This window comes from Colletotrichum phormii (genome assembly GCF_030913505.1).
Source record: "Colletotrichum phormii strain CBS 102054 chromosome Unknown BDP81scaffold_12, whole genome shotgun sequence".
Lineage (NCBI taxonomy): Eukaryota > Fungi > Ascomycota > Sordariomycetes > Glomerellales > Glomerellaceae > Colletotrichum > Colletotrichum phormii.
The window spans coordinates 219,144-240,894 of record NW_026851454.1 but is presented as its reverse complement, the minus strand read 5'-3'; the positions used below and the strand labels follow the sequence as shown (position 1 = coordinate 240,894).

General features: G+C 53.7%; 7 protein-coding genes across 7 annotated transcripts; 3 read left to right on the top strand and 4 right to left on the bottom strand.

Moving 5' to 3' along the window:
- Window positions 1-142: 142 nt before the first annotated feature.
- Window positions 143-1,162, top strand: BDP81DRAFT_321915 (Pre-mRNA-splicing factor of RES complex-domain-containing protein; the record flags this gene model as incomplete). Its single annotated transcript, XM_060584659.1, has 1 exon — window positions 143-1,162. The coding sequence occupies one exon, from the start codon at window positions 143-145 to the stop codon at window positions 1,160-1,162; it is 1,020 nt and encodes a 339-aa protein (XP_060444091.1).
- A 540-nt stretch (window positions 1,163-1,702) lies between these two features.
- Window positions 1,703-3,927, bottom strand: BDP81DRAFT_461733 (uncharacterized protein; the record flags this gene model as incomplete). Its single annotated transcript, XM_060593809.1, has 3 exons — window positions 1,703-1,944; window positions 2,002-2,467; window positions 2,521-3,927. 3 exons carry the CDS (start codon window positions 3,925-3,927, stop codon window positions 1,703-1,705), a joined length of 2,115 nt encoding a protein of 704 aa, XP_060444090.1.
- Window positions 3,928-5,223: 1,296 nt separating this feature from the next.
- BDP81DRAFT_38523 (uncharacterized protein) lies at window positions 5,224-8,970 on the top strand. The gene is made up of 2 exons (XM_060586973.1): window positions 5,224-5,388; window positions 5,442-8,970. Exon 2 carries the CDS (start codon window positions 5,513-5,515, stop codon window positions 8,819-8,821), a length of 3,309 nt encoding a protein of 1,102 aa, XP_060444089.1. The 5' UTR covers window positions 5,224-5,388; window positions 5,442-5,512; the 3' UTR covers window positions 8,822-8,970.
- A 544-nt stretch (window positions 8,971-9,514) lies between these two features.
- BDP81DRAFT_38519 (ribose-phosphate diphosphokinase) lies at window positions 9,515-11,114 on the bottom strand. Its single transcript, XM_060586971.1, has 2 exons — window positions 10,959-11,114; window positions 9,515-10,902 (listed from the first exon to the last, which is right to left on the bottom strand). Exons 1-2 carry the CDS (start codon window positions 11,014-11,016, stop codon window positions 9,683-9,685), a joined length of 1,278 nt encoding a protein of 425 aa, XP_060444088.1. The 5' UTR covers window positions 11,017-11,114; the 3' UTR covers window positions 9,515-9,682.
- Window positions 11,115-12,036: 922 nt separating this feature from the next.
- BDP81DRAFT_461730 (XPG domain containing-domain-containing protein) lies at window positions 12,037-13,856 on the top strand (the record flags this gene model as incomplete). The annotated part of the gene is made up of 2 exons (XM_060593808.1): window positions 12,037-12,245; window positions 12,296-13,856. 2 exons carry the CDS (start codon window positions 12,037-12,039, stop codon window positions 13,854-13,856), a joined length of 1,770 nt encoding a protein of 589 aa, XP_060444087.1.
- Window positions 13,857-13,997: 141 nt separating this feature from the next.
- BDP81DRAFT_481816 (uncharacterized protein) lies at window positions 13,998-15,699 on the bottom strand (the record flags this gene model as incomplete). The annotated part of the gene is made up of 2 exons (XM_060594979.1): window positions 15,405-15,699; window positions 13,998-15,347 (listed from the first exon to the last, which is right to left on the bottom strand). The coding sequence occupies exons 1-2, from the start codon at window positions 15,582-15,584 to the stop codon at window positions 13,998-14,000; spliced, it is 1,530 nt and encodes a 509-aa protein (XP_060444086.1). The 5' UTR covers window positions 15,585-15,699.
- A 297-nt stretch (window positions 15,700-15,996) lies between these two features.
- BDP81DRAFT_429749 (uncharacterized protein) lies at window positions 15,997-18,028 on the bottom strand. The gene is made up of 3 exons (XM_060590542.1): window positions 17,550-18,028; window positions 16,446-17,442; window positions 15,997-16,381 (listed from the first exon to the last, which is right to left on the bottom strand). The coding sequence occupies exons 1-3, from the start codon at window positions 17,946-17,948 to the stop codon at window positions 16,266-16,268; spliced, it is 1,512 nt and encodes a 503-aa protein (XP_060444085.1). The 5' UTR covers window positions 17,949-18,028; the 3' UTR covers window positions 15,997-16,265.
- Window positions 18,029-21,751: the final 3,723 nt, after the last annotated feature.

Sequence of the window (21,751 nt, the reverse complement as noted above, 5' to 3'; positions counted from 1 at the left end):
TGCAACGACGTCGATACCTCAGTCTTCTTAGCTTACCTTCGGTATCTCGAATTATTGAAGCTCTCGTTATTTACCCCTATAACCACCTTAAACGACATCCATTCCACCGTCCTCGCGCCCATAGAGGCAACCTCCGGCCACCATGCCTTCCGACCTCTCCTCATATCTCGCAACACGCTACCTAGTAGCAGATCCGAAACCAACCAAGAAGCGCAAGCGCAAGCAAGCCACCGAAACCCAAGGCCTCATCATTGCGGACGACGACGACGCCGGCTGGGGCAACTCCACCGCACAAGACGACGACGCAGAATCAGGACCGGCCCTCGTATCAGGCACCTCGGCAGAATTCAGAAGGACAAAGAAATCAAATTGGAAGACGGTCGCCGCCGCCGCCGCTTCATCAAAACCACAAGGCGACAATGGCGACGACGACGACAGCGCGGCAGCAGCAAACGCAATCCTCGCCTCAGCAGCAGCAGAAAACGCAGCAGCCGGAACCGCAGACGACGAAATGCCCATAATCGAAGGAGAGGCTCCCGACGTGGTCAAAATGAGCGACGGCACCCACGCAGGCCTCCAATCCGCTGCCGCCGTCTCAGCGCAACTCCGCCGCCGCCAACAAGCCGAAGAAGCCGAGTTCGCCAAACTCCGAAAACACGGCAAGGAAGAGGAAACAGTCTACCGCGACGCCACAGGCCGACGCGTCGACGTCTCCATGAAGCGCGCCGAGGCGCGCAAACTAGCGCTCGAGGCGGAAGAAAAAGAACGGCTGGCTAAACTGGCGCCAAAGGGCGACGTGCAGCTCGAGAATGCGAGGAAACGCAGGGAGGCGCTGGAGGATGCTAAGCTCATGACGTTTGCAAGGACGGCGGATGATGTGGAGATGAATAATGAGCTCAAGGAGCAGGAGAGGTGGAATGATCCCATGGCGCAGTTTTTGAGCGAAAAGACGGGCGGCGGTGGTGCGGGGGCAAAGGGTAAGAAGGGCAAGAGGCGGCCGGTGTATGCTGGTGCTGCGCCGCCGAATCGGTATGGTATCAAGCCGGGGTATAGGTGGGATGGCGTCGATAGGAGTAATGGGTTCGAAGGGGACCGGTTCAAGGCAATTAATCGCAGGGAGCGGAATAAGGGACTCGACTACGCTTGGCAGATGGACGAATGATCGGCCTGAGATGCCGAGGTTTACTTTGGTCCAGGCATCGAACTGCAACGAAGAATTACAGCATTGGATATCCCATACTATTTTTGCTTACGGCCTTTGCAGATCTCAACCATGATTGAAAGTGATGATGAAAACCAAAGATTGACCATCTAGGCATTAGGACGACATGACCTCCATCCAAGGCAGCATAGAGCTCCATCAGGGCAGTGAAAGATTGACTACGTAGCGTAAAGGACACTCTAGTCGCATGGGCTGGCTATATGCAGGCAAGCTACCAATGCCATCTCGTACTCCCTATGCCACTTACTGAAGAGGTACCCTCGCGACTTTCAGTGAGACTCTTCGAAGTCGATTAGTATTAGCCGAGCCGCCTACACAATACTCGGAAACAGGCGGTGCCCAGCACAATCATGAAGCGTCGGTGTGAAAATCCAAACTTCTCTGTTATGAGCAGCCCGTCAGCGGGTAGCTCCTCATTCACGAATTCTACCCTAATGATGGATTCCTCGCTAGCATTATCTGCAATAATGTCTTTCCCGCCTAAGGTCTGCGACGAAGAATCTTGTCGGATCCGTAGGCACAATTCTCCTTGACGAGTTTGATCCATTCCTTGCGATCCATCTGGCCAGGTCCATCGCCGATGCGTCCCTGGAACCTCCTCATGAGATTACCAATGCTGATACCGCCAGGGAGCTCGGGAAGGGCGTCAACAATCTCGTGAGCTTGGATGGGACCACGGGGAGCGGGTGATCCCTCGGGAACCGGTGAGCCGGGCTTGGAGCCTATAAATTGTATTAGCATATAGTCTGACGAGGGTGGAGCACTATCCGTTTGCTTACCGGATGCTGCGGGGACAGGACTACCGGCCCTCGAGCCGACTGGTGTGCCTCTTGCTCCGCTACCAACGAGCTTGATCTTCTTCTTCCTCAGCTGGCCATCTGACATCTCTCCTCCAGTTGCCTCGCCGTCGCTCATGGCACCCTTAAGGTGGCTCTTCAGGCCACCCGAAGGCGTAGATGAACGGCTCTGATGGACGGAAGCCGCGGCGTGCTTCTTCAGCTTCTTCCGAGAGGACTCGTTGCCACTAGATTCGGACAAGTTGGGAGAGCCAGGACGCTTCAGAGACTTACCCTTCTTAAGGGCATCGGTATGTTTCTGTCGGCCAGACGGGGTGGTGTTACCCTTGGAAGACACGCCTGAGGCAGTCTTGTCCTTCGAGTCCCCGTCCTTGTCCTTGTTCTCTTCATCCTTGTCCTTGTCCTTCTCCTCTTCCTTCCTCTTTTCCTCATCGGAATCATCTTCGCTCTGTGGATGTGGTTAGTCAAGACATAGGCTGATAGCCACTCTGCGCAACTTACCGATGAGGACTCAAAGGGATCGTAGCCACTTGAATCTGATTGGTAGATAGTCTCCTTTTCTCTCTTGATGAGAGCCTTGGTGGTTCGCTTTCCCTCTTTGCGGCGCTCTTCCTCGGCCTTCCTCATCTCGTTCAACTCCTTTTCTACTCTGCGCTCATCGGCCTCGCCAAACAGATTGGCGCCCATTTGATCGCGTCGGATGCGATCGGTGGCATCCTTGGTATCTTCATCATTATCCACGTCTAAGCCGGGATTCTCGTCGTCGTCCTGGAACTCGTCGCCTTCCATGTCAATCTCGTCATGGTCTTGCTTTTCTTCCCGAGAAGAACCTCTGAAGGTGCTGCTCTCCGTCTTGATTCTCGCAGGGCCATACAGGGCGTGTCTGGTGGCCTCCCATTCATCTTGCTCGCTCTTCTTTTGCTTGTCACGCATGTACCATCGACCAATGTCTGTCTTTTTGCTCATCAAAGCTTCAGCTTCTTCGAGCCTCATGGTATTGAAGTGGGGCTTCGCAGTGAATTTGTACCACTTTTCCAGAGGTATCGCCGCGAATTTGCCATCTCTAGTAGCAACAAAGCAGACGGTGGTCTCAGAAAGAGGCGCGACATAAGATCCGACCCAGACATTCTTGCCGTCTGCGTCCTCCAAGTGCCAAGGCAGCGCCTCCTCGTACCGCAGCCCCTGCTGCTTCTTCTCTTTCTCCGACCGAGGCTGACGGTGGAACTGGACATCCTTTTCCTTCTCCTTCGGCTTGGGCTTTTTATCAAGACTAGGGTCCTTAAGACTGGGAGCACTCTTGGCGAGTTCCACGGCTCGAACAGCCTCACGATCGGCCTTCAGTTGTGCCAAACGCTCGGCTTCCTTCTCATCAACCGGTTGTGGCTCGGCTTCTTCGTGCTTGACTTCACGTCCGGGAGGCGGTTGTCGTGGATCGCGCCGCTGAAGGGTGACGGGCCTGGTGAATTCTTCTTGATTTGTGGGATCAATGCCGTTCTTTTCGAGCTCGGCCTTGGCGGAAGAGAGTTTCATGACGTGATGCCTGACACCATCTTTCAACGCCTTCTTGGTCGTGACGATCTTGAATTCCCTAAGATTCTGGGGCGCGGGGTCGAGCCAGCCCCCGTTTGCCGCTCTCTTCGCTCTGATATCCTCTTCGGTTTCGGGTCGCTGAAGGCCGTGGTGGCCTGTTCCAGCAGGAGATGGTCGAGCACCTGAGGCTGTTTGCAACGAGCCTGGAGGACGCGAGGCAGCCGGTCGTGGAGCTCCGGGTCGCTTGCGGGCAACAAGGGGATCGCCTTTGGGTCGTCGCTTGATCGGAGGAGGACGAGGCTGTCCAGGCTGTCCAGGCTGTCCTGGTAGGCCATTCGGGTTTTGGCCGTTTGGCAGGCCCGGTGGCGGCGCGCTCATGCTGTCGGCGGGCGCGCAAGAGTCGAAAGTTCTTCCTGCGGGCGTTTGTTTCGGGACGATTCTAGTGAGCGAAACTTTGTTTGTCCTTTCGTCAAGCAGTCTCTGTCAGGCGCGAGGCAGTCAGAAATGAGGCTTGCTCGGTTGCCTAGGGCCGCGGCGCAAGAGAGAATGGCTGGTGACGGTAGACTCGGTGATGTGACGGAGAGTTGGATATCAATGCTCGCCAAAAAGTCTCGAGGACTAGCTCGGTCGACGGATATGTACTCGCGAATTGATAAGCACGGATGAATTGGCGAAGATGAAGAGGTTGAGGTGATGACAAAGAGCATGGACGATGAGGTGCATGCGGGAAAGGACGATTGGAAGGCGCGCTCAGAAATCAGGCGCACTTGCCTAAGGAAGGTAGGCAGCTTGGAGAGCTTGCAGAAAAGCTGAGCGGTCCAGTAGCCGTGTTAAGGTGAGGTACCTACCTTAGGTACAGGCTCAAATGTACTCTACCAGCAAAAGTTTGGTGCGCGGTACATTCATGGCCAAGAAATCAACCAGGAATAAGCCCATGCCAGGTACCTACTTTTCCTGGGCAGTTGGGCGGGTCATTCACAGTGCCTCACAATTGGCCAGCGGCTGTGGAACCGCATCTGGAAAGGGCGAGCCTCACCAAGGTAGGACGTCATTGGGATGGTGTGACGGCTAACCGTACCTTGCCGTTGGTTTGACAGCATGGACAGATATTGCGATGAACAAAATACCTAGCTTGCCTTCAATTGCTTCCAACAGTCCATTTTTCATGGGTGCAGAGTGCCCCTCACTAGAAACACGAGTCAATGCCTTTCTTCCATTGACTATTAATAGGACGTTCAGCCGCGACAGCATCAGTTGGTATCAGTATGCGCGCCCTTGACTTGCCCATGTATATCTGTACAAACCCAGGCAATAGGTACAAGAGGCACGATGGCACCTCGAGAAAGGGGGGTTCAATTTTGAGGCTCGAAGGGAAGAATAGGAGAAACCAATCACTGACATTATAAAGCCATGAAAGGTCATGAGATATCTCAGGTAAATAGTAAGCGTCCAATTCATTCCACAATTTCTTCGTTTTAGCTATCCACATAGAGGTAGAGGTAGGTACCTTACTTGGGGTGCATCACAGTCCGCAGTGGGCAGTATCTGTACAGTGAGTGACTGGCTTAGATCCACCGCTTACGTACAGTGCGTCGCAGATCTGAGACTGTAGCCCCTCACCCCGGAATGTACCTCCTTCCCCACGTACCGGCAGCTTTCACTTCACTCGAAGTTCCATTTACACCACCTTACCTACATGAATGAGGTGATCGCCAATCGGAAACTGAGTACAAAGTTTTCCAATCACAACACTCGCACCCATCTTCTTATCGACCAACAAGATCTCCAAGCCTCCGCATTCGACTGTTCAAACCATGCGTCCCGGACGTGTCTGACCAGGTAAGTGCTTTGCGCCCTATTTTCAGTGGCATCCTTCTCATCAACTCTCGCAGTAGCCTCGCCCTTCCTTAAGCTGTGTTCAAGTCAATCCACCGGATGATAAGGCCTTCAAGCAAACATCAATATGAACAACAACGCCAGAAACTCCGGCGTGGGCCAGCTTGCTGGCTCTCAGACCAACGGACTTGAGGATCAGCTGCGAAACATGATTCTCACGAATGGTACCCCAGCAACCGGCCAGCCTCAGGTCCAAGATGCCCCGCGAACGAGCGCGCACTTTCCCGGCGATGGGATTCCGATGAATGGACCAAATGATCATCTTCAGCCCCAGGGAGACCTTCCCGGTGCTTCGGTTGGGGTCAATGGAAAGCCACCACCTTCGCCCAAAGTGGGCAGAAAGCGACTCAACCAGGCGCAGAGACGACAGATGAATGCTCAGCTGTCCATTCCCATTGACACTCGCCCCTCCCCGCCCACCGAGGTTGGACGAACCCAAACAGGCTGGCCTTCTCCTTCTTACCCTCATGAGCACCCCAGATTCCCGTCTCATGGGCGACCCGTCAAGACCTATCATAACCCAGACCTGCACCATAGACCGGCTCACCTTGCAGGCAGCATGTCACCTCGCTCCCCCAGACAGAACGGACACCGACACCTCGCCAACTCTGACCGATACCAGCATGACCAGAACGCAAGTGGTCAACAAGAGCACGGTTCACCGCGCTTTCCACGGAACAACCATGGTCAGCTCTATAGCCCTCGTGGCCAACACCATCCAGTCCGGCCCGAGGAGCTGGAAAACCAGGCCTCCTACCTGGAAAGCCTCTGCAACACTCTCGTTGCTGGCGCAGAGATTGAAAGAGGAGAGATTGCCGAGAAGGAAGCCTTTCGAGTCAAGATTGAACAAGTTTGCCAGGCCGCAGTTGCCGAATATGAGGCAACACAAAACGGTCTAGAGAACTTTCCCCCACCGTCTGTGCAACTCAAATGCTTCGGCAGTCTGTCTTCTGGATTCGCAACGAAAGCCTCAGATATGGATCTTGGTCTGGTCTCGCCTCTTTCTACCCCTCAACCGGATGAGTCGGGCTCCGCGATACCCAGACTCATCGAGAAGACTTTCCTCGAAATCGGTCTCGGCGCACGCCTACTGACCCGCACAAGAGTACCAATCATCAAGCTCTGTCAGAATCCTCCCGCAAAGCTGCTCAAGGATCTTCTGGAGGAGCGTGAAAAGTGGGAGAAGGGCATCGTGGATCCCGACCATGCGGATGCCGCAGACGACGACGAGACGGGTGATAATCACATCAAGGAATTGACGGATGAAACGATTGACGACCCAAACAACCCGAAGACGGACGGGTTGTCACCCACAGGCCCCAATTCAAACGAGCCCAGAGTGCCGGCCATTTACCAGCCTGAGAACCAGTCTCTGTCCGCTTACTACAATGTAGCGAAGCGGACTTTGAGAAGATTGGGAGGCCGAGATGTCACTCTCTCCAACTGTCGCGAGCTGGTAGAGGAGGACTACGACTTACTCAACAAGGTTTGCGAGGCGTTCCTGAAAGGCCTCTGCGAAGTGCCGCTGAGAAGAAGACTCTCGAACAACTACCTGTCTCTATCTTTCAAGACACTTCCCAATGCTCCCAACTACCGATCCCTGGCTGGCGTGTATGCTCAGATGGAAGGCGAGAGGATCGTAATGCTCTGCGAGAGAGAGGCTGAAAGCGGGAGCATAGACGACACCGATGATGCAACTCGGAACCTGATCGCCTCTTGGAAGACCCTTCAGAACCAGCCGCACTTTGGCGTCGAGCCCCTGACATACAGCAAGCATCTGCAACTGCACCTGGAGAAGCTCAAAAAACTCCCCATCTCGCAGCTGCTCACTCTCGAACAGAGCCAGTTTGAAGCTGCTTCCGGGTACCACTCGAGAACCCTGAAGATCCTCGCGAACCTCCGCCCCCGGGGCGATCCTGACGCGACGGCCGCGAGACAGCTCATCATTGACAGATACGCAGCCGGCATCTGGCCAAGCGCCACCCGCAAGAGCGTACGCGAGTTCATGGACACCACCAACCAACCACTCAGCCTCCTCACCGTCGCGCGCCGCCACAAGAGTCTGCAACTCGCCCTCGAACTCGAAAAGGCCGTCGACCAGCGCCTGTACGACCCGAGCATCGAGAACAATATAAGAGAATACATCTCGATCCTCCGCGGTTCCATGCGGAAGAGCATCGCTCACGACCCCCAATACGACTTCGTCATCCCCGTCACCAAGCAAAACATGGAGACCATCAAGCGCATGCGCGACCTCAAGGACCCGGCCAAGATGGCCATCAACCAACCCCGCGACCCCTACCGCGACAAGCTCGAGTTCCCCAAAAACGACGTCGGCGTCCAGTGCGACATCAACTTCGCCGCCCACCTCGCACTGCACAACACCCTCCTCCTCCGCTGCTACTCCCACACCGACCCCCGCGTCCGCCCGCTCGTCCTCTTCGTCAAACACTGGGCCAAAGTCCGCGGCGTAAACACCCCCTACCGCGGCACCCTCAGCAGCTACGGCTACGTCCTGATGATGCTACACTACCTCGTCAACGTAGTTCAGCCCTTCGTCTGCCCCAACCTCCAAGCCCTCGGCCCGCCACCCCCTCCCCCCGAAGGCCTGCCCCCCAATTCCCCGGCGCTGCTGGACGAGAACATCATCTGCCGCGGCCGCTTCGTCGGCTTCTGGCGCGACGAGGCCGAGATCCTCCGCCTCGCGCAGATGAACCAGCTCAACGGCAACCGCGACTCCGTCGGCCAGCTCCTCCGCGGCTTCTTCGAGTATTACGCCCAAAACGGCTCCATGAGCACATACCCACGCCGAGGCTACGACTGGGGCCGCGACGTCCTCAGCATCCGATCGCCGGGCGGCCTGCTCTCCAAGACGGAAAAGGGCTGGACGGGCGCCAAGACGGTCATCGAATACCGCCCCAACGCAAACGCCGCCGTCAACTCCCCCAGTACCGACGGCCCTCCCCCCGGACTGCAGGGACAACACATGACCCTGAGATCGCCCATCGACCCGCCTACCCCGACGACGATGACGACCACCAGCGGCACCATGAACACTACTGACAGCAGCGCGTCAGCGGCAACGTCAGCGGCGGCGCAGAAGAACGGTGAAGTCAAGGAAGTCCGGCACCGCTACCTCTTTGCCATCGAAGATCCCTTTGAGCTGGACCACAACGTCGCGCGCACAGTCACGCATAACGGCATCGTCGCCATCCGTGATGAGTTCCGCCGCGCGTGGCGCATCATCAAGGCCGCTGGCTCCGGGAACTTTGGCGAGGAGCTGCTTCAGGATGTGGCGGCTGTCAAGGAGGAGGGCGAGAAGAGCACGTATTTGCAGCTGTTGGACGAGATTCACGGGTGGGAATTGTTTGAGTAGGCTGAGCTTTGCTATGTTGAGATGTGCTGCATGAATCTGAGGTTAGTGTTCTGAAATCCCGGGTAGGGCTTCACGCAGGACAGACAGATAGGAAGAGTGTGTGTACTCATGGGACGATGTCACGAAGTAAAAGGCAAAAAAAAAGTTTGAAAGTTGATTTGAATTGTATTATTACTATCAAAAAACATAGCTGAATGAACAGAGTCGGTGGTACACGCCGACTATGATCAAAACATGCCACACATACACATAAAATCGCTTCAAGAAATGTTCGAAGGTTTCTCTTATCCCTCTCCCATCAGTCCCGGAGGCTGTGGCCGTCATGAAGACGACCGGAAGAGGGATCTTCTTTGAGTCGAAAATTTAATCTGCCAACGCTCCGTTCAAGACTTGTTCTGGGATGAACTGAGCCCCGGCTGTTCAGAAAACAGCATCGTTGGTGACGGTGAATGGGACCAGAAGTCCCATCCCCATCGAGAGGATATGAAAAAGGTAGATCAGTTTGAAGACACGGGCAACACGCCATACTGAATAAAGTAGGCGGCCGGTTGAAAAAAAGGTATCAAAGTTTTCATCATTCATGTCTAATACTGACCATGCTTTGTGTTGATGCTGTCAAGACCTACCAATGCCTCAAATGTTTTTGGGTGCCGCCATCTTGGCCTTTCCACTCTTGCCGTTGTAGCCCAGAACGCCGCGCTGAGATGCCCTCTCCCCAATAGTATGCCACACACAAACTGGAACTCAATAAAAAAAGAGAATCCTTGAGCCAGTCCAAGATAGGGAAAAGCAGAAAAAGAAGCCGTGGCAGGCGAACTGTAACCGAGACAATCCTTGCACGCTCTCTCGCCGGAAATCTTTTCAGTCCAGAATGTGTTGGTACAGAGGGGAAATTGATTCGCCATAGTGGTTACGGCGGATCGCCTCGGCAAGGAGGAAGGAGAGATCCAGGACGACGAGCTTGGGGCAACGCTTGGCCTGATCCTCGGGAATGGGGAAGCTGTTGGTCACGAGAATAGTATCGATGCACTCGCACGCCTGCAGCTGATCGAGGCTGTCGCCGCCAAACACGCCGTGAGTGGCCATGCAGTACACCTTTTTGGCACGACCCTTCTTGACGACCGTCTCGGCTGCGGCGATCCACGAGTTGGGCTTGTCGATCATATCGTCAACAATGAAGACGGCTCTATTCTTGACATCGCCGACCAGAGTGATCATGTGCTCGACCTTGGGGTCCTTCAAGACCTCGTCCTCTTCGTCCGACTCTGGGGCCGCGTCTCCAGAACCTCCCAGGGCATGGGGCTCGGGAGCGAAGAATGATGAGGCGTGCGACATCGTCATGGGGTCGTCGCCCTGGACGCTGCCGCTGACGGTCGATGCAGCGGGCGATGGATAGTCGTCGTCCACTATGTGACCCTGAACCAATCGTCCGTGCGTGACCTCATGGGCGCGACGATCATCGTACTCTGCATCGTTCTCCTCGTCATCGTCAACCGACCCGTCGCCAGGCTTGGACTGTGTGGGTGTCGTGGGCCGATCTTCCATAGATCGAGGGTGAGATCGCGGAGCGCTGCTGAACTGAGGGGAACCGTGTGCGTCGGTTCTGATCCTGGCAGCCCGGCCAGGCGCAGCGGGAGGTGTAGAGGGTCTCGCAGTAGGTGGCTCACGTGTCGTCTCCAACACGGGCTGACGGTCAAGATTGTCCAGCTGGTGCATGATCATGCTCGATGTCATGTTCGTTCCCTTCCGGTTCTTCTCTGTTGTGACCATGCCAAAGTTGAGCTTCAACGCGTCCGCAAGCGATGTTACACGCTTGGTTCCGCCTGCGTTCTTGGAAACGACGACAGCCTCCTTCCAGTTGGGCACGTTGTGACGAATCCATCTCGCAATGAGTGGCTCGGCGTGAAGGTTGTCAACCGGGCACTTGAAGAAGCCCTGCATCTGGGAAGCGTGCAGGTCGACGGTAATGACGTGCTTAACGCCGGCCACGCCGAGGAGATTGGCAAGCATCCTAGCTGTGATCGCGCCTCGGTGGGACTTCTTCTTCGACTGGCGACTGTAGGGGAAGTACGGAAGCACAGCTGAGAAGCGATTGCATTAGCGATAGGGAAAAATTGTGGGAGAAAGTAGAGCTTACCAGTGATCTTGTTTGCCGATCCGCCATTGCAGGCCGAGATCATGATCAACAACTCCATGATGGTGTCGTTGACCTTGGCGCTGCCGGATTGGACGACAAAGACATCCTTCTCGCGGACGCTGGTCAAGATTCGCACGCTCGTCTCGCCCTTTTGTGTGACGGGTCAGCCTCAACAGGGAGTCCAAACAAAGTTGGAATTGATCCAATCAAGGCAGTGGGAGCGGCCACGACTGCTGTTCCTCCCGTGATTGTATCATGGGAGTTTGTGAGCAAGAACGCGGCGTTTCCCCCGCCCTTGGTGGTCGAACGGCCCAGCGATGCGCACTTTCAGCTTACATTGGAAAATTGGGTAAGCTCCGCCTGGGCAGGAGCCATACCCAGGTTCTCACATATCTGATTAGTGAGAACTGGGCAGGAGGAGCCCGCGAAGATGAGAGTGCCGCGCATGTTGGAGAGAAGAATGCAAAAGGGGAAGATATTTGGTTCGCGAGGTGGGGAGCTTTTATTACTGCGAAGGAAAAATTGAGTTGGACAAGGGGGCTGTTCAGCCGAAAAACGGGCACACGGAGCCAGGCGCCGCGGTGGGGTTCGAATGGACAGTGCAGGCACGTGGATTGGGTGGGAAAGAGCTACCATCACACTGTATTTATCCGGGCCGGAGATACCCCTTTGGAGTAAGGCATCACTTGGCGGGGCCTGTACGTACTGTGTGGTACGCACCGTGACCCCGCGACGAGTTTCTGCAGGAGCTCTTGGTCGTTCCTGCTCCATTATGGCAACTACGGGTACTCGGAGAGACAGATATCTTGTGATACTCACTGCTTGCCTCAACATCTCATGGACTTCTTATGAGGGACAAGTTTGATGGAGATTGAATTGGTCTAGTCCAAGGAATTAAGCGAATTCCAAGCTCCGGGATCAATTGGGGAGCCGCCCGTAGAAGTGACTCAAAAGATTAGGTCAGTGGAAGAGATTTTGCAGATGACTAGCTGCTTAAATCTTGAGACCCTGAGTGAGCCAGCTTTCATAAATGTTGTAGTTCTAATGTTAGTCCTTAAGGCAGAATCATCATACAGTCATGGGAATTCCTCATCTTCTAAATCATCTCTCCCCTTACGGGGTATTCGGGGCTCTCAATGGCGACAGAGTTGTCATTGATGGCCCTGCATTGGCATACCACATCTACCATCTCTGCACAAGAAGCACGTCAGGTTTACCATCCTACGATATACTCGGCAGAACTGCAATAGGATGGTTAGAAGCAGTCACTAGTCATGACATATCCATGTAAACCTTCCTCCCCGAGCATCAACCAACCTGAGCTGACGTTTAACAAGCTCCGCCATCTACTTTGACGGATTCCTCCCAGCATCAAAAGCAGAAGTCCGTCTCGAGAGGATACTCAAGGTCTCTTCCTCCCTCAAGATCTTCCGCTCAGGGTTCCCCAATGGATGCCCAGCGAAGCAAATCGCATCAACACGTCTCTCACTTCCACCTCTCTTCCCAACCGACGCGCCCAAACGAGACCAGCCCCTGATCCCACCGCCAGCGTTCCTTGTCGCAGCCATCGTCGACAAGCTAGAATCGACCGAAAAGTATGCCTCTCTCGTCCGCCTGGTCCCCGGTGAAGCAGATGCCTACTGCGCAGAAGACGTCTTGCGCAACGGAGGAACTATCCTGACCTCAGACTCCGACCTGACAGTCCACGACTTGAAGACTGGATCCGTCGCCTTCTTCAGAGACCTCCACATCGGCACCACAGAGAACGACAAACCCGCCCTCTTAGGCCCCAAATTCTCACCCACCGAGATCGCCAAACGTCTACAGCTACCAGAAGATCAAGGCATGCGCAGATTCGCCTACGAGCTCTCCAAATCTACCCGACCCAAATTCGCACAAGTCCTCGAAAACTGCAAAGGCGACATCACAGACCCGGAGGAATTCCTCGCCTTCTGCACACCATACGAGACCCTAGAGACCACAGACTGGAGCGCCGTCCCGGTCCTAGGCAGCCTCGACAAGCTCTACCTCGACGCAAGGCTTTCTGAGGTCGTCCTGCAGTGCGTAGGCTACTCCGGGGTAGCGAAGCCGCCCGCGGGCGAATCCGGGGCCGCGGGCTGCATGATGTGTCTCCCGCCCCTGCTGGACTGCCCGGCCCGCGCCAGCGCGTGGGATACCAGCGCCTCTGTACGGCAGCTAGCGTACAGCCTCACCTGTCTTCTCCGAAAGGGCGCCGTCTCTCATGTGAGGGAGTACCGGAGAATGTCATCTGGCGTGAACCAGGGCAAGTACATGGCGATGCTGCCCCGGCCTTGGGTCAAGGACTCGATGGATGCCCTCCTCAAGACCTTGACCAAGGCAAAAGCTAGCATGGGCCAAAAGGATTCGGCCTGGCAGGCGGTGAGCTTGCAGCTTATTCTTGCACACGCGCAGGAAGAAGATAAGCTGGACGCGTGTCTGAACTCCATCAAGCTGGCTCAATCGGTAGCGGCAGAATCGAATCTCGTTCCCTGGGATGTGGTGCACTTGTCGGCACATGTGCACGCGACGCTTTACTCTCTGCGTATCTTGGCCCAAGTTCTGGACCTCATGTTCGAGATCGGAGCCAAAGACCCGATCCAAGGCTCGAAGCAACTGCGCGAGTTGCTATCCACGCTGCCATCCCTCACTGAATATCCATCAGTCGACGGGACAATGCGCCTTCTTGCGAGTATGAAAAGTGGCGGTGCGCTGGGCAAGGTTGCCACGGCGCTGGGTATACCCGCAGACCTCCTTCTGCCATCAAAAGAAGCCAAAAACCAGAAGAAGAAACGCAAGAAGATGGCCGATGCAGAGCCTCGGATGAGGCCTGAGAAGAAAGTGTCTTCAAATCCCTTTGATATTCTGGGTAGTGAATAAAGAGACCAAAGAAGCCCTTCACAAACGCCGCCTATTTCTGTGGCACTTACATTTGCGTCCAATATGATTAAGGTAGCGAATGCCTTTGTGCCCGCAATCTCGATGGTAACGATGTCGTTATTCGTATCATACTACAATTACTCAAAACAGGGTTCCATCGTCATGAACCTGCGGGATAAAACCAGGGCACAGCCAACCTCTGCCCTCAGGGCAAGTGAAGATGACCTTCCCGTCTCCGCGCAACAAACCCATCTTGAACTGCCAGTCCGTCTTCACAGCGATGCCATTGATCCGCAGCCAGTAAGCCAGTATACCTTCAGGCGTGCAACCCTCCTGGCCCTCTGGCTTCTTCTCCCTGGTCTTGGTATTAAAGCCCTTCCACTTCGCCGTCTCCTTCTCCAGAGTCCGCATGTGGATGAACTCGCGGTAGAGCGCGAGATAAGTGAACATCGCATTGGGGCGCCCAAAGGCGGTGATGTCTGTAACGCCTGCGCGTAATTCGCCGTCGTGGAGCATGGCGTACCAGGTCCAATCCAGAGTAACGCGGGGTGCGAGGATGCCGTTTTCAGGCACCTTGAGTGACGACAGGGCAGGCGAGTCGCCCCAGTACAGCAAATCAAGACGGCCCTTGTAAATGTAGTCGTAGGATACGCCCTCCTTGATCATGTAGCTCTGAACTTGCAGGCTGGCGAGGTACAGCGCCTTCCATTGGCTGAGCTGATGGTTAAGCTTATCGTTGCCACACTCCTTCACCAGCACCTCGGGAGGATCCACGGCGTTCTCCTTGACATCGTCCAGTTTCAGAATCTCCACAGTCTTGAGCGCGTCTCCGAAGCATGACTTGAGGTGCTTAGTTATGCTGTCCTTGTCCACTGGGTCACCGGAATCGTGAACGACATCTTCCAGGTACGTAAACACGTGTACGTCAACACCGCCGCTTCCAGTCCACGTCTTGACAAGCTTATTGTTCTGCTCCTTGCAAGTCTTCAGATACGTGCGCAAGAAGCCAGTATACACGATCGCGAGACGTCCCATGTCCTCTCTGGCGCGGTGGAGGAGGCACGTCGTCTTGCTTCCAGCGCGAATATGCAGCTTTCCAGAGTCCAAAAGCTCCAGAACCGGCTTCTCGTCACCGGTCTCAACAGAAGCGCATTCGGGTAGGAGGTTCGAGATCCATGGCGTTGCGCCATACGGGGCAGCGGTCTCGTTGGCCCAGGAGAGCATCAGCACGCCCTCCTGTGTGAGCTCGACCTGCCATGATACGGGCCAATGGTACTCGGTATCGGACGTAAACAGCTCGATCTCTGTTTTGGTGTCGACGAGCGAAAGGGAACCGCTATCAAGGAGGCTGAGTTCGTAGCGACCGTTTGGAGAGGCGAGATGGAATGGCGACAGCGACTGACCGGCTTCGAGCTTGGAGACCGTCTTCTTCGCATCGGGTTTCGCGCCTGTGGAGGCAGGAGTTGGCTTCGGAGGCACGTCGGCTATGCTCTGCGATATAGCGACAGAAGCCAGGGATATGAGCGCGTCGTTGATATGATCGCCGACCGGGCCGTTCGGTTTACCGGCACCGTTCGAGACATCTTTGCCGTCGTTCGTTGGGGTGTTGTGGCCGAGCTGGGTGGGCACGTTGTAGCCTACGTGGGGGAGCTGGGGAACTAGGAAGATTGCCGCGATGAGGAAGACGGCGGCCACGATGGCCAGCCGCGTGCAAGTACCGCTCAGCATCTTTCAATGAGTTGTGTTGTTTCTCGAGAGATTATCCATCGCTGTGATTGTCACAGCATTGATTTGCGCTTTCTGCTTGTGATGAAAGGGGTCTGCCGAGGCGTCTGAATCTCACAGCGGCACGGCGGGCACATCGCTTGGAGCTTATCGCTTATCGGAGCTTGGGCAAGCATAAAGCTGCACAATTCCGCGCTCAAGCTCCCCGATCCCGCTTACTTGCATATCGGTGTCATCTCATCATCAGATACGCAATGACTACCAGACACTCACTCCCGAGTTCCGGGCGCGAGTGCGAGTGAGAAGGAGAGCTTCTGTGATGATCCAAATGTGATGATCCCATCTTACTATCTGATGCATTTCGTAATTGTCCAGGGAGATAATGAGCACCTCAACTTTAACTTGGCAGGATTTCTTGAAAATTGAGGCCTTTCATCTAAAACTTCTGAACCATTCTTGGATATTGCTTAAACACGCCATTTGCTGAGTGATAATTATCTGCTATCTGAATCAACACATGCTTATTTTATCAAGTTCATACTTTTTACTGTATCCATGGATGACAAGTTGGCATTCCGGAACTTTATGAATGCCTTCATGAACGGTGGGTGCCAGGGCCGAAGGCTTTGGCCGAACTCAAGAATCAAAGGGTTTCTGAATTATTTATGTGCTATGGTTTCCGTTCTAAGTTCCAAAAGTCCGGAGGGGAACATGTTCAGCGCTGTCATCGAGTCCAGTGTTCACAGCAATAGCCTCGTAGCCAGCCGGTAGTCGTCCCTCCAAACCTGACTTCATGCCAACTATAGACAAATTAGTACTACACCAAAAATAAGCCACGGGACGGGAGAATAAGCATAGACTTACAGATGCACATGTACAGAAACTCGACGACTACTGGTATCCACGTTGCTAAAGCAACAATTTGTCCCAAGCTCCAGCTTTGCCGATCACTAGGACGCCCTGTGATGTCTAATGTCCTCCTTCGGACGCGGTACAGCAGGAAGAGCAAGTACCAAATCAAGACGAGGAGGACCAGTAACACAAGATACGTGCTTTTGGAAATCAAAGTAGCGAGACGTTTATTTAGCCTCTCTCCGGGACTGCTGCTCCCAAAGGCTCGTATTCTCCCATCGGCTCGACTCAAAGGCCAGGTGTTGGATCGATAATCGGGGCCACGGTCTTGTCGCAAAGGAGGCGGTTCTGTCTTTCGTTTTCTCGATATCGTTTTGAGCCATGAAGGCACGAAATAGAAGATGAGAATCACATTCAGTACCGACCACAGAACCGTTATGGTCACGTACGATTCTCGCGAAGAGCGCACGATAGTCTCTTCGGTACCTTGTAGACAACCCAACATTTGGAAAGTCTCCCATAATTCCACCATGTGATTCGAATAATGCCGATCCCAAGGGCCATACGTGAAGAACGTCGCATATAAAGAGAAGGCGTAAAGCACAACCAACACCGAGCATCCGAGATACAGTCGTCGTCCTCCCCATGTCTCCGACAGGAAGATATAGATCAGTATCACAGGACAAAGACTGAAGAATGCCGAGAACTGCGCTGCCTCCAGATCGTTGACTATGAGATTATCGCCGAGATGCCAGGCATCGATCGTTCCCTCAAAGTCGTCAGAGTGAGCCCCAACGATGATGGTGTCGGATAGCGTCGCTAGACAAATGACCGCCCCAGCGTCAAAGAGGCTCTTTGTACAAGTACAAGCCGCTCCGTAAAATCGAGAAATAAGACCGGGTGCCTTGAAAACCTTTCTGGCGTACCTATGCTCGACGAGGCGACCTAAGATGATAAGGAAACTGAAGATTGTGGCAAGAATTCCCTCGCTATAGTATGAGGCCATGATCTAGACCCGCGGTTAGACCACTGATACATCACTAGAATCTGCAATATCTTGGGAATTCCAAAGGCAGAGTTTTCCCATGCAGTTTGGGAATTCAAGGATGTACCTACCCCGATTCCAACAATATCACCGTCCATTTCAAAATCGAGATGGGAGCAAAGCTCAACAGCGCACTCCTCATCAAAGCTCCCCATTTCAGTTCTGTTCACCCAGATCGGGAGAAAACTGGGCGGTGCGCGCATTTGTGAAAGAGCCCAGGTTTCAGGCTCGTTCGCAGTTAGATTGTCGTACCATCCGATGAGTTGAGCTCTCGACGGCAGTATCGTGGACGCATTATTGTGTCTGAGGGCATCGATTAGATAGGCCTCCACGTCTGGTAGTGGAACCCTTTGAGCGCCATAACGAAGATATGGTGCTGCGAATGCGCCGTAAGTTGTACAGTTGTTGATAAAGTCGACGGGTTGAAGTGACGGCGCCGTCCACGACTCGGCTGGTTGCAGTCCGCTCATCAGCTTAACTTTGCGCTCAGAGTAGATCGCCAAATGCGGCTGGGATGTTCCAAGAGGCTGAAGTTCAATTCTTGCAAAGTCCGATCACAGCTTCATGAATGTGTTTCACAAGAAGGCCTTTTCGTCATGGACTCATTCTCCTTTTGATGGCCGCCAAGCTTCCTTTTTGGAGCAGCTGTGAGAAGTCGGATAGTCTGCATGACGGATAGGCAGCCACGGGTGACCCTTGATCACAACTTTTGATTCGCCGACAGCCATAAGATCGTCATTTGGCTGGTTCAGCACCCAACTGTGCCACATCCCACGCATACTAATTATAGAAGACAGTGCCCTGTGATGTCCAGTTCAGGCCAAGGCTTGTCGTTTAGATGCAAGCGAGATGCCACACTGATTGTATTGGGACTAGACACCGTTAAGTGACGTTTCCCGCCTCACTCCTCTATCACATCGAGTGCGGAATGGCGACAGTACATTGAGATGCGGAGACGGAGCCAATTAGACATCCGTAGGCCCCTTTTTGGCCCAATTACCATAATTAATAATAGGTACTTCCTTATATCAAAGATTTTGGTTATGGAAATTATACTAGTAATCATCTGAGTTATATAGGGCGACATCGTGTTCGAGGCAGCCCATCCTCGTATACTTCCGCCGCGGCCGTCTGGTATGAATATTACCACTTATCTCGCCCAGCGCATTCCTCTCTTTAATCTACGATACGAGGCTATAGCTAACGCAAGGGGAGTTAGCATTTCTACGACCCCGTACGTATAATTTCCATGGTACGGCTTCATTCCTTCGATATGTTGCTCTCCTCGGACGTCCCTTACGTCGACCTTCTGCCAATGGTCCAAACCTCTAGATTAGCTAGGCAGACAGTAGTCTACGCCATTCGTACTGGTTCTCAACCCGAGGCCACTCGGGACTTCCCCAGTACTGTAAAAGGAACGTGTTGATAATGATGACTTCGAGGAGAAAGTTCCAGGCAATTGCTTGCCAACTGCCCCGCCTCACTGGTCTACTAAAGTCTTAATAGGACCGCATTTGATCACTCGTATCGACGCCGTTCATACGGTGGTTGTACTCATCGATCGCGAGAGGGATCCGGAGGTCCTTACGTACGTCGGGACCGAAGACCTCTCGTGCTGCCTTTTTAGCAGCAGTATCTCCAGCGGGCCGGCGACGGTTACGAACAACGTCGGATGTCTCTCGGAAGACCGTTGTGAGGAAGAGAACGAGGGAATTATCCTTCCAAGTGAATTGGTTGACCTATTCGGCAACAATCACGTCGATGTCCGTGATAATTGCTGTTGTTCTTGTTCTTCTTCCTATTTACATTGTGGGCAGGGGCCGATCAAAGTAGGTGGGGACGGCCTGGGTGGTTGCCCCACCTTAACCGGCCGTGCTGACTAAGCCGGTTGTCCCACTTCGCCCAGGGCAGGCGCCAGCCAGCCCACGATACCTGCCCATTGCTCCTTATCAGCCTTGCCGTTCCGACATGATCAATATGTATGATACCACCCAGAACTGTTTGTATCAACATACTTGCCCGTCTGTTGTAGAGATTGCATGGATCTGACCCTATGGAAGTCCCCTGTCTTCTGTCTCCTTCTCAGCCATGAGAGTCTCATCGATACCACCGTCCTTCCGGCACGTGCCCGTTGCCCCTATTCTCTGAGCCCGTAGAGCACGGAAGAGCTTCACAGAGGCAAATAGATTATCGAGGAAGACGTGGTAAGTGGCTAATGGAAGAAGGGAAAGCAGTGATGTAACCACCCGCTATGTAGGTATAAGAGCAGTCTTTTTAGCCTCGTGGTCACCAGCGGCTAGGCGGGCTTGTAGGACGAGCCCGTAGGGCCCGTCTCTATGGACGTGCCATAGCTAGCGGAGGGAGTAACCCGATTGGGCCAGCACCTATATCTTAAACCCCTTTGGTATTGACTTTGTTAGAATCGTCGTAGTCTCTATCCCATCGAGTGCTGCAAGGCGACAGTACATTGAGATGCGGGGGAGCAGCCAATCGGGCCACTTCGGGCCCCTTTTTCCAACCAACCAACGTAATTGATAATAGATACTTCCAATTACTAGAGATTCTGCGTATGAAATCGGTACCAGCAATCTTCTGAGTTACAGAGAGCTACATCGCACTCGAGGCAGCCCATCCTCGTGTACTTCCCAGGGATACCGGGCTCAACCTCCGGAGGCTCGCGGGGCCGAACAGTGGCATTATCACATTGCTCCGGCGTACAGTCGGCAGTGCAGGCGGCGGCGAGGTCCTCGGGCAGCAGGGCAAAGATACACGACTTCGCCGAGCCCGTGGAACGGCCAGATCCGTCAGAATCGTCAGAATCCATTAATTGAGTATTGGTAATGATGGATTTGGTAGATGTACCGGAGTGGAAATCATAGGGGCAACTCAAGCAGTGGATGTACCAGATGCGGTGCGGGGTAAAAGGGGGCCCGTTATGTGGAGCCAATGTACTGTCGCCTTGCAGCACTCGATGGGATACACCACTTTCAGAAACACTCGACGTTGGAACACCATGGGTGACTTAACTTGCTTACTTGCTATCGTAGAATCGAAGCCTTGCGCATTTTTCTTCTGTGGCAGCAAAAGCATTCTCGCACGATACTAGTCTCCCATCAATTGCTAGATGGCGTCAATACACACATGTACGTACTTTGATGATAGGTCACAACGAACTATAGATTGATCCGACTCTATTTCCCTTCTACCCCCCTATGAATAATCTCTTTATGGAGCAAGATTAGACAAAGACTGGAGACGGATGTGCTGACGCCATCTAGCAGTTAATGGAATAACTCTGATGTTGGGAAACCGAGAGGTTTCCTAATGCATTGAAACTTCGAAACGCTACATTGTCTTCCATGTAAGTCAAACCCCCCACTTCCTGGCACCCCCCTGTTTCTGGCACCACAAAAACGATGGGATCACAACCCGACCTCCTCATTACTATTAACTATTGATCCTCAACCACACCCACTACAATACAGCTGCCAGCCTCACTAGGGCATTCAGAGTCGCTGGATTCAGCCGTGATAACCTCCTTTTCACCCGCTTCGATTTGAGCCCGATGGATATCCCTGATGTTCGCGAACTTCGTGTTGGGATCGATTTGAACAGTCTTCCTCTTCCTCACTGCAGCGTTGGTAACTTGAGCCCTCAGGTGAGCTAGTTGCTGCTGGGCAGCTGCCAGTTGCCAGGCCTGCTCTGTGAAGCCTTTTTTCACCTTCCTGAATAGCAGCCGTTGAGTGCTGGTATCATTGTCGAGTTGGGTGTATAAGTGCAGTTGACCGCTGAGCTCTGCCAGCTTCCTGGGTGTCGACCAGACCACTGCAGAGGAGGCAGAATCCCATGGCTCAACAGGGGTATTTTGTTGACCATTATGGCATCGCTTTCTGCCCTGACTAGTTGGTTTGGGTGTGGTGGGCTTAGCAGGAGGCTCAGGTAGTACCATAGGGTTCATCAGGGGCTTAACCATCGCCACAGGGTGTAGACCAGTCCACTTCCAACCACTTCTGATGTTCGAGACTGATAGACCAGCAAGTCGAGCCTTCTGGTAACAGTCCAGGAAGTTCCTTTTACCTATAATGGTAGAGTCGTTCCATTGAGACAAGTAACCGAGCTCCTTCCGATAGGCTGACTTAACAGGGCTGAAGACAGACTGGTCAAGAGGCTGGAGGACATGAGAGGAGTGTGGTGGTAAGAACAGTAAATGGATATTGTTAATATAGCAATTCCACATGAAGTCTGTCGTCGTATGACTCCCATGCCCATCCAC